Genomic DNA, 11,476 nt, shown 5'->3' with positions numbered 1-11,476 from the left:
CACAACTTAATATGTATATATGTTCTTGTCAGTGGACGCATGTCGCAGGAGGTGGAAGTCACTCAGGGACAGGTGCATGAGACACAAAAAGAGTGAAAAGGCGGGGAAAAAGAGCGGGTCAGCGGCAGGGACAGCGACAAAATGGAAATTCGCTGGGGTCCTGTCCTTCCTCGACCCCTTTGTCACCCCGAGGGAGACCAGCAGCAATTTACTTCAGGGGGCAGAGGAGGACAGGGCTCCAGATACTTCGCTGTCAGGGGCAGGAGAAGATGAGGAGCTTGAGGAGGCAGCAGCAGGGCCATCCCACAGAGCAGGTTTGTTGACAAGTGAAGACACGTACAGCTTCTGTATTATGGCCACAGGAACGGTTTACAGTGCGGCACGATTCTGTCTATCTTTAATGTGCTGTTATATCGATCATGCATGTATCATCCAAGCAAAAAAAGTATTCTTTCTCAATAACATAGACCACCCCAGTAGTGAGTCTGACTCGGAGGACGCTGCTCCTGCTCCTGCCCCTGTCCCTGCCGCTGGCCCTTCCCGTGTACCTGTCCCTGAGGCTGGCCCAAGACCACAGAGCGGTATGTACAGGACAAAGATGTATAGCATTAATTTCAGGGGTTCAACTATGTTTATGGCTAACCGTTTAAGCTTCAACTGATAAGAAGACGGTTTATGGATTACTACTAGTGCCGTCAAGCAATTTAAAAAATTGATCAAATTAATTACAGGCTCTGTGATTAATTCATCTAAATTAATCGCATACCAATACAACACTTTTATGCCTGTTTATAAACAGCTGTATAGCCTACCGTTTGTTTCTCTCCCTTCTCTCTCTCTCTCTCGTAACTTCTTGATCCTCCCCTGATTAATCGAAATTAACGCGTTAATTTGACAGCCCTAATTAATACTATAAGTTAAAGTTACAACACTTCAAACCAAACACACATGCATGTTCAATAGGCTTTTCACTAACTTACAAATTATGGTGTTTTACATTCCATACAGGGACGAAGAGGAAGAGAGCCAGGGTACCGGAGGGGGACCCCAATATAAAAACAGCCATCCTCCAGGCCCTGGAGAGGCAAAACGCTGTGCCTCCCCCTACCCCGCTCTCCGGGAATGAGCACTTTGTATTGGGCCTAGTTCCTTCCCTGGAGAGATTGCCACCTGAAGTACTGGAGTACGTCAAATTCCAAATTCGAAAGGTCATATTTGACAACTCTAATTTCACACTTAATTTGGAACCTGTTTAAGCTTATTAGCTGGTGGTGGTGACAATCTCTCCAGGGAAAGAACTAGGCTGATGTCACTGTTCATTTGTTATTGTTCCGTTATGTTTAAATTTTATTGTTCTTATGTTATTTGTTATTTATATAATTATTTTTTTAATAAAATAGTTCTCACAACTCTTCTCTCAATATATGATTTTAAGATCTAGCATGCATGGACACAAATATACATTTTTAATAACACTACTTAATTGAACAATTTTAATAACAATTTAATAATAATGAAGGAATCCCTTTGGTTTTGTGTGGGTGGCTCTTAAAAGAGCCGTTTTGGGGTTGTTGTGCACTGCACTATACGATGGTGTCATGCCACGAGAGGGTCCCTTCTGCAGAGAAGTAGGAGGTGAAGGTCTCGCGGATCCGGATGGCCTCTCTCCCAGCGTTGTTGGCAGCCACTCTCCCCAGCCCTGGCAGAGGCAACGCCACACCAACAGGGAGGCAATCTCTCACTGCTGCTGTTGGTGCTGTTCTGCGGAGGAGGTTGTGGAGCACACAGGTGGCCTTGACGCATCTCTCCGCCAGCTCAGGATGGACCTCGATGACCCTCCGGTAGAACCGCCACTGGGAGGAGAGGATGCCGAAGGCGTTCTCAACCACCAACCGAGCCCGGGACAGTCGGTAGTTGAACACGCGCCGCTCTCGGGGGAGGATGCGTCCGGGGAATGGCCTCATGAGGTCGGTCCGTAGCGGAAAGGCCTCGTCCGCTACAAACACATGAGGCAGGGGTCCTCTCTGCGCAGCCGCTGACAGTACTCTGTCAGCAGGGAGCTTGAGATCGCCAGCTCGGAGGGCCTGACCAAACACAGAGTTGGCCAGAATTCCTCCATCACTGGTTCTCCCATAGCCCCCCACATCGATGATGCGGAAGCACTTGTCTGCGTCGACAACTGCCAAGAGAACAATGGAAAATGTCCCCTTGTAGTTGAAGAACTGCGAACCGGAGTTCGCAGGGGCCTTCAGAACAACATGCTTCCCATCGATGGCACCGCAACAGAGAGGGAAGTTCCACTGCTCCTCGAACTGCTGCGCAATCAGCCTCCAGTCCTCGGTAGTGGGCACAGCCATGAACTCCTCCACCAGGCAGTCCCATATAGCCGTCACCCCATCGGACACGATGGAAGCCACGGTGGAGGCCCCGAACCGGAAGCTGGTGGCTATCGTCCGGAACGAATCGCCAGTAGCCAGGAATCTGCAACACATGAATAATTTATTGTAGCCTTATTGAGAATTTTAGTTGTATACCAAATATGTAGGCCAATTATCTTGCTGATATCACTGCACAGGTATATGTCTTGACTAGCGATTTGCATCAGCTTATTTTATTTTCAAAAGCATGACAAGGAGGTCAAGAATGAATATGTTGGAGCCATGATGCATTTATTTATTTTGTTTATATAAAACTCAGGTGACATGCATGTATATGAAGATTTGCGTTTAGGTTGAAACCATAGATAATATATAAAAACACTGTTGAAACACTGGGTGGAGCATTGACAGCATTGGAAATAGATGTATGCACTATCAGAACACGCGCCCGAACAATTTCTCCCCGTTGTGTATATAGTTTTTGACTACAGAATGTGCTGATTGTTATAGAGTAATTAGGCTATGAAACCGCAACTTACCGGAGACAGATAGACAGGCGCTCCCAGGGGCGGACTGGGGGAAAAAAGTGGCCCGGGAGTTTCTGTCAGACCGGCCCACTCAATACACGGCGCGCGGCCCACTAAGTACACGCCGCGTTGCCCACTCAATGGATCGCGCGTATCGAACAGTCAGTGGCCTTCTGGGAAAAATACCCATACACTTAACATTATTTTGGATGATTACAAAGAAATTACATCATATATGTATGTTTGTTTTTTAATAACATTTGGATCCACCAATTTGCCTGGATGGACACATGGAATAAAATGATTATTGGCTATTGTAACACTCCAAGGTAGGTATAGTTTGCTAGATGAATATGCTTAACTCTTGGCTAGTATCAGATGGTTATACAAGTATAACTACAAAGCCTTAAGGAATGAATGTCAGCAGAGAAAGACCACACAATAAAGAAACTGGAATCAGAGGGTAAAATTAGCATGAACAATATATTAGAAATGAACAGAACAGAACATACGATGGGGTGTGAACATCAGTGGTATCAGTAGTGTTGCATGCTGGGTGTGTGATTGTTTGTGTGTGTAGGGGTGCTGAAGGTGCATAACAAAACAGTAAGTTACATAACGACGTTCCCGAAATCCAGCCGTGGTGCAGAGTTATAGCCACTCCGAGCCAGTCGCACATTGAGCTTCCCCCAAATGCGCTGTTTTGGTGGCTGTAGCTATAATGCAAATGAGGAGGAGCGAGGCGGGTCAAGGAGGAGGGTGGGGGTGTGGCCCTGAGCAGCTTGCAGCCACGGTACCATTCGCTCTGTTTACAGTGGATGTATCGCAATGGCGAGGCTCACACAGCCTTTAGCCGTGTTCTGTAAATATTCTAGAACACACGGGAGTCCTGGAGCTCTATATCAAAATATTATCATATAGCCTACATAGATATCTATATCATATAATATTATAACGGCCAAAAGATGTGTGAGCTAGGGCTGCTCGATTATGGGAAAAATCATAATCACGATTATTTTGGTCAATATTGATATCACGATTATTCAAACGATTATTTTTGAGTTTGAAAACATGCATTTATTGATACAATCAATTATGACATAGAAACACGTATATTATAAGTATCCAAAATAAAACCTTTTTCGTGTGTAAGTGTACTGTCTGCCACAACATTCTGAATCTAACATTTGATTTTTATAAAACATTTCATGAATACAATATATTAAGACAATCAAATATCACAGAAACACGTATAAGTATCCAAAATTAACTTAACCTATTTAATGTCTAGAGAACAACGGTCCCAGCATTTCTCCATAGCAAAGTTAAAAGTCACAAAGCCATAACAAACACATGGCTAATAAAAATCATATTGTTGTTAAACAGAAATACATATACAAGATGTACTTGGCAGTTCTGCCTTAAAGAACTCTTAGTTAAAGTCTGCTATAGGAGCTTGTTATCGTTCATCAAACTGTAACGTTACTGAAACTTTAGATTCCACGCGGTAGGTCTACTCCAACATGTCTGTCAACAGTCGATGCTGCTGATTGGCGGTTCACTGGCATGTCCCGCCTCCTGCCAACGGCATACTTCCTGATGCAGCACGCCTGTTAGATTGTACTCCCTCTCGCCGCGTTGAATGCTTTCGCATGCGCGTCTCTTTCATAAACTTTCATAAACTCTCTAGGCCTACTTTAAAATGGAAAATGTCAAATTAATCGTTTCAACTCGATTATACGAGTTTGGAGATCGTTTGACCCCAAAATTGATATCGCGATCGAAATTCGATTAATTGCACAGCCCTAGTGTGAGCCGATATTATGAATCTCAAACGACCGCGTTGGGTTCTCCGACGTTCCTGGTTCTTCAACGTCCTCATCAATGTGAAGTAGACTGAACCACGACAAGGAGGAGAAAGGGATCGTTGCCGGGCAGCGCTTAGGCACCTCCGCCTCCGGCGGTGGTCTCTCAGCGGGTCTCAAGCTGGAGACATTCGCCGCAAACAATCCCTTTCTCCTCATGGGTTGAGCGCATGCGTAGAACTGGGTGCCGCGTTGCGTGTATGTATGCAAATCCAAATTCTCTACCTCAATCCGCACAGCTGAGAACACTTCGGCTGTGTAAGAACCAATTTAGAGGTGTTTATTAATAAGGTGGAGATCTTTTCTTACTTTGGACTTCCGAAGTCTGTAAAACACATATTAGAAGACACTTAAAAAAAAATCGAAAAATAGTCACCATGAGTGTGAAGACCGATTGCGAGTAGCAGTATAAAAGTGAGTCAGTGCGATTGTGATTAGATAGGTATAGCTCTTGGAGAAAATTACGCTTGTGCCGCTGTAATAACCATTGTAGGGCTGATGCGCTGATGCGTTGATGGGCGTGGGCCGGTACATAATAGTATTTTGGGCCATCGGCCCACCGGGGATGTCCCCGGTATTCCCGATGGCCAGTCCGCCCCTGGGCGCTCCGCAGCTGATATGGAGCGCCTGTAGTTGGTGTCCTGACGGGAGATCCTGGCACCAACCCGGGCTAGCAGGTCATCGAACTGGGCCCGACTCAGTCGAAAGTACCGCTGAAACCGGCCGTCATCCAGGCGGAGTTCTTGGAGCAAGTGGTGAAACTCACCCAGCTGTGGCCGTCTCCGGAGGATGTCGTGCACCCAAAGACGACGGCGTTTGCGTTTGCGACGGTCCTCGGACTCCCACAGCAAATAAAGCGCAGCGATGTTGGCGATGCCAGCCATGTTTCAGCAAAAGAAAAATGGCGGGGGGGGGGGGGAGTTTTGGGCGGTCTCATCTACGCGCGTATGCGTACGCGCGTATCTGACCATTTTTGACACAAAATGGTCAAGCAACATTTTCGCTGCGTTACGCACGTACATGGTACGCGAGGTACGCGCTTGGTGTGTTCGCAGCTTTAGTCTCAGTCATTCCACATCCACATTAGTATGCAGAAAAGCCTCAGTCAGCATTTCACACTTCAATATATCCTAAAAACTGTTGTTGTTTCAGTACGACTTTATCAATCCAAGTTATATTCAGACTGAAAAAATATATAATCTGCACAGTCTATGAATATGTTGGCATGAGCAAATGTGATTCCAGTCTGCGTGTGTTAACCCTGCAAATTTGTTATACTTTGCCAGACTGCCCGTCTCGCCATTATTGGAGGGACTACCCTAGAGGTGAGGGTCCGCCGGATGATGGCCAATTTGTTGACCAACAAACTGGCTTCAGGACTGAACTGGGCCGGAAAGAAGCAGGGCAAGGAGCAGGCCAAACAGAAGCGGCCCTTTAAAGACTTGGCAATCTGCCGATCTATGTTTGGTAAGTCCTGCTACATTTTCAATCACCATAAGAATATTAAAGTCATGAAATTGTGGACACTTTCTTACCACGCGCCTGCCAGTGTGATGCTGCGAGCAAGCACGCGACTCCTCCGTTTTCAAACCAACTGCTTTTTCAAACTTTCGATGCACGGCTATAACACTCTCGGCATGTTCCCTAGCATTTAAACATAAATACATAAACAGTTACACAACCACTGTTCGTACCTGTATAGAAAGAACTAAACAATAATGCATATTTTAGATAAACATGGGAATAACCAAAAACATATTTTACCAGAATCTTAATATACCTGAAAAGGGTGGAGCAATGGGTAACAGATAATAATAGAGTGAAAAGTCTGTTTTTGCATTTTGAAGCATTTTTTTACTTTTTTTACTTTTACTGCAACACATATTTATAACCATTACATTAAAGGTCCCATGACATGAAAATCGAGCGTGAGCGCCACGTGTGTGTGTGTGTGTGTGTGTGTGTGTGTGTGTGTGTGTGTGTGTGTGTGTGTGTGTGTACACACACTGTAACGCAAGTGTTTCTTGTCGGTTCTTCGACGTGTCTTGTATTTCCACAACGAGACTGTTGTGGGGGTTGTCTGAGCCAGGGTTGAGAAGGAATTGGGGGAAAGGAACTTTGGCTTTGACTCGCTGAAGTACATGAACTTTGACATGCCGCCGGTTGCCGCGAGGCACCATCGCCCGGCAGCGGGCTGCCGGCAGCGCGCGGTTCAGTCGACTTCAGGTTAATGTGAAAGTGGAAGAACCAGAGACGTCGCAGAACCCGACAAAGTCGTTTGTGATTCATAATATCGTCTCGAGGCGCACACAGCTTTTGGCCGGGATAATATGTATTAAATGATATAGATTTCTATGTATTATATGATATTATTTAGACATAGAGCTCCAGGACTGTAACGCAAGTGTTGTACACTTCCTTGTTATTTGGATAACCGTTCTGCTTTTGGTGTTATGGCGCATAACACGTCGGACTCTCGTCTCTGGTATTTCTACAACGAGACTCATATTGGGGGTTTTCTCAGCCAAGGTTGAGAATGAATTGGGGGGAAGGAACTTTGGCTTTGACTCCCTCAAGAACATGAACCACGACATGGAGGAGAAAGGGATTGTTGGCGGCGAATGTCTCCCGCTTGAGCCCCGCTGAGGGACCACCGCCGGAGGCGGAGGTGCCTAAGCGCTGCCCGTCAACGATCCCTTTCTCCTCCTTGTCGCGGTTCAGTCTACTTCACATTGATGAGGACGTTGAAGAACCAGGAACGTCGGAGAACCCAACGCGGCCGTTTGAGATTCATAATATCGGCTCACACAGCTTTTGGCCGTGATAATATATATTATATGATATAGATATCTATGTAGGCTATATGATAATATTTAGATATAGAGCTCCAGGACTCCCGTGTGTTCTAGAATATTTACAGAACACGGCTAAAGGCTGTGTGCGCCTCGCCATTGCGATACGTCCACTGTAAACAGAGCGCATGGTACCGTGGCTGTGTCACGTTAAAATTGTACCGGGGGCGAAAATTGTACCGGCCTACGTCATCGTTTGTTTACATCCTGACAACCTGACAACCTGCCCGGCAACAGACGACGCGATGCAGAAAACATGTTTCCAAACGACGAAATAACATCATACAGATAGCGGATCGCTATCTGTATTATGATAGATAGCGATAACACTTGTTTTTACTTTATATTTGTATTGTATTTAATTGATTAATCGAAACAATAAAAAAAATTGCCCGCGAAACGGGCGATCGCGTCAAATGACGCGTCAAATCACGTAGGAAGGTTCTTGAACATTCTAGACTATGAAACCTGCTTAAAACACTCCGTTTACTAGCTAAATTTGATTAAACAATTCAATACAATACAAATATAAAGTAAAAACAAGTGTTATCTAGCGTTCCGTTATCTGTATTATGTTTCAAGAACCCTCCTACGTCATTTGACGCGATCGCCCGTTTCGCGGGCAAAACATTTGTCATTTGACGCGATCGCCCGTTAATTAATTAATTCTGATAAGTTGCGGCACATCAGTATACTGACTCATGTATCGTTTACGGTTTAGTGCATTTGAGAACAGTGTGGTCTCAAGACGGCTGCATAGACCCACCACTATCGACCTTTGGTTTTGTATACTGGTCTTCATTTCTCTTCACAATAGATTGGTTTATATTTATATACAGATGATTAAGGAAAGGAACTTCAACTTGGTTGCAGTACAGCGTTGTTAGGTTTGGTTGTCATTCAATGCGCATGGCTGAAGCAATGCGCAAGGAGGGATGTAGTGGGAAATTAAATCAAGGTAGATACTGTAAATCATGCTTTCACTTACATTTCAAGGGTCCCATAAGGGACTTCCATTAGAACAATTAAAAATAGAATTAAAGGAAATATGCTTTTGAACAACTAACTGCTGTACATGAGTTTGTATTTCTACAATAGAAACACAAAGTTCCAGAGCCAGATGCAGACACACCCGGAGCCTACAAACTACGTCCGCCGAGCAAGGAGTAACAGTCACATGAGGAAATCAATTAACGGCAGGATTTGAATCGGTTCTGTTTTGGTTGTCCATCATTAGAAAAAATATTGTTTGGATAAATTAAATATATCATAATCGGCAACAGTTCGTACAGTTTTCCTCGAATAAGGTTAAAGGAATATATAAGATATGGATACGTTATTGACAGAGCAAGGAGGGGTGTATGCGATGATAGGCACAACATGTTGTACTTTTATCCCCAATAACACAGCTCCGGGTGGGTTGGTGGCCAGGGCGCTGGCATGATTACAATCCCTCAGGTTCGAATTGGCAGAGAACTCCGGCATTAATGACCCTTTCACAGGATGGATGGAGAATATGTTTGGGAGGTGGAAAGGCATGATCCAGTCAGTGCCCGTCGCGGGAATAATGGCAGTAACCGTGTTAATTGTAGCCGGCTGCCGTTGTATTCCCTGTGCACGAGGGCTACTGCATCGGCTGATCACCACAGCAGTGGGCGCTACAGAAGCGCCAAGTGCCATTCAGGCTTACATGGGGATCAGATATAATCCGGTGAAAGTGGACGAGACATCACCTGAGGGGCCCGACCCTATCCAGCTCTAATATGTAGAATAGTCAACACCTATACTATTCTAGTAGTAGCGCCTGTATCTAAGATAATCAATATCCCGGATATACTTAAATAACACATTTTTAAACAACCATACCAGGTTATGTTTGTTATTGTGTAGTGTTGCTTGGTTGCGAATGCAACCCGTTATTTCTGTATCACTGCATTGATAATGGGACTGTTGATTTTCTATGAGACATTTGTTTATAGGTTTCATGTTGCTGACACGACGACGATTGAACGCCTGAAGGAGGCTCCCATGATGTGAAAGTAACCTCTCTATGTGAGCCGAGCCCTTGATAAGGAGGGACGAGCCTTGGGTTCATGAAGTACAGGTCCCGATGGCGACCGAGGAAACAAGAGCTGCGACTACAACAATGTCCAAAACCACCCACATGCACTAGCGCACCAATACATGAAGATCCCCTGAGCCATCCAAATCCATGTGTAGCAGGTACATAAGATGTATGTATGCATTCCACCAAAATTCCCTCATGTTTTATTTATTACTTTTATTTTGTGATCTTTTCTGCAAATAGTTCGTTTGGGAGCTTTTGTTATTTTATTTTGAAGTTTTGATTGTGATGTCATCATCCTGCGTTGCGCTCGCCATTCCTCACTGGTTGTTTGAATGCTGTGAGGAGGTGAGTGTTTTTCCTCTGCTCTGTGCAGCTTTCTGTTCTAAAGTTGTTAAAGAGAAAATAACCAGTGTAAACGGTGAGATAGAGTTATGGTGTGATTTTGTGCTTGTTGGTGTTGCCCCTGTGTTCCTGTGTATTTGAGAGTTTTAGCAAACTATTTACCTAGCGCACTGTTTAGCAGCACTTGTGAGGATACACACACAGTGACTGCAGCCTGTTCATTGTTGGTTTCCCGCCATTTCAGACTGACATGCTGCAGTGTCCTGTGTATTAATGGTGCTGCATTATTTGTGCATTTATTTCATGCAGGTATGTTGATGTTGCTCCGATGTTGTATTTTATTTTAATATAAAATATTAATTAGCCGGTGGTGTATAGATTTCAGGTGGATTTGAATGTGTGTCTGTATATATTTGAATATATGTATTGTAAGGCATTTCTGGCCAAGCTCACTTGTTGTTTGAATGCTGTGAGGAGACTGACGTGCTGCAGTGTCCTGTGTATTAATGCTGCTGCATTATTCTGAGATGGCCAAGGAGGGATAGTTACGTATTTTAAGCACATAAGCTGCCCCCACATAGCCATTAGGAAGCAGGACCGAACATAAAAGCCGTAAATACTGTACATGGCCACAAGGGGAGCAGGACCTTACTGAAGGCTGCAATAGCTACTCCATCCACAGAAGGCAGCACCTCAGACAAGTGAGGAAGCCGAGGCTAATACGTCACATAGGCCACGCCCACTTGACGGGCAATAGCGCGTGATTCAAGTGGGAGAGGACAGAGACTATATGTAACCGCTTAAGCCCGGGGCTTGAAGCTCACGATATTGTCCCTCACACGTGTTAGATACAATTCCCTCCCTTAAGCTTCAGTTACCATACCGAAACATGCCTACTTTAACAAATAAAGTGAGTTAAAAGCGACCAAGGATTGGACCGATTGGACCACTTTCTTCCAGAAATAACGAAATAGTAGTAAATTCATCTCTATGATTCCTGCATATACCCTGTTATAGAATGGTCATCTGAGATGACCAAGGAGGGATTGTTACGTATATTAAGCACATAAGATACCCCCACATAGCCACATGGGAGCAGGATCAAACATATAAGCTGCATCAACCCCACATAGCCACAAGGGAGCAGGATCAAACATACAAGCTGTAATAACTACTCCAGCCACAGATAGCAGCACCTTTAGACAGGTGCGGAAGCCGGAGCCAATACGTCACCACATAGGCCACGCCTACTTGATACAAACGCGGAGCGGGAGGCATAAACCCATTTGCAGCCCTGTTGGTAGCCCCGTGGCTAGAAGGTAGGTCAGCCGTGGGTTGCTCCATGCGTGTGTTGAATACAATTCCCCTCCTTTTGCTTCATAGTTACTAGGGGTGTAAATCTCTGGTTTCATCACGATACGATATTATATCGATTAATTGGACA

General features: G+C 44.8%; 1 protein-coding gene across 1 annotated transcript; it reads right to left on the bottom strand.

Moving 5' to 3' along the window:
• Positions 1–1,388: 1,388 nt before the first annotated feature.
• Positions 1,389–5,654, bottom strand: LOC132473670 (uncharacterized). The gene is made up of 2 exons (XM_060073882.1): positions 5,482–5,654; positions 1,389–2,481 (listed from the first exon to the last, which is right to left on the bottom strand). The coding sequence occupies exons 1-2, from the start codon at positions 5,652–5,654 to the stop codon at positions 1,584–1,586; spliced, it is 1,071 nt and encodes a 356-aa protein (XP_059929865.1). The 3' UTR covers positions 1,389–1,583.
• Positions 5,655–11,476: the final 5,822 nt, after the last annotated feature.

The sequence above is a fragment of the Gadus macrocephalus genome, chromosome 15 (assembly GCF_031168955.1).
Source record: "Gadus macrocephalus chromosome 15, ASM3116895v1".
Lineage (NCBI taxonomy): Eukaryota > Metazoa > Chordata > Actinopteri > Gadiformes > Gadidae > Gadus > Gadus macrocephalus.
The sequence above is the reverse complement of the archived record's forward strand: the minus strand, read 5'-3'. Positions and strand labels throughout refer to the sequence as shown.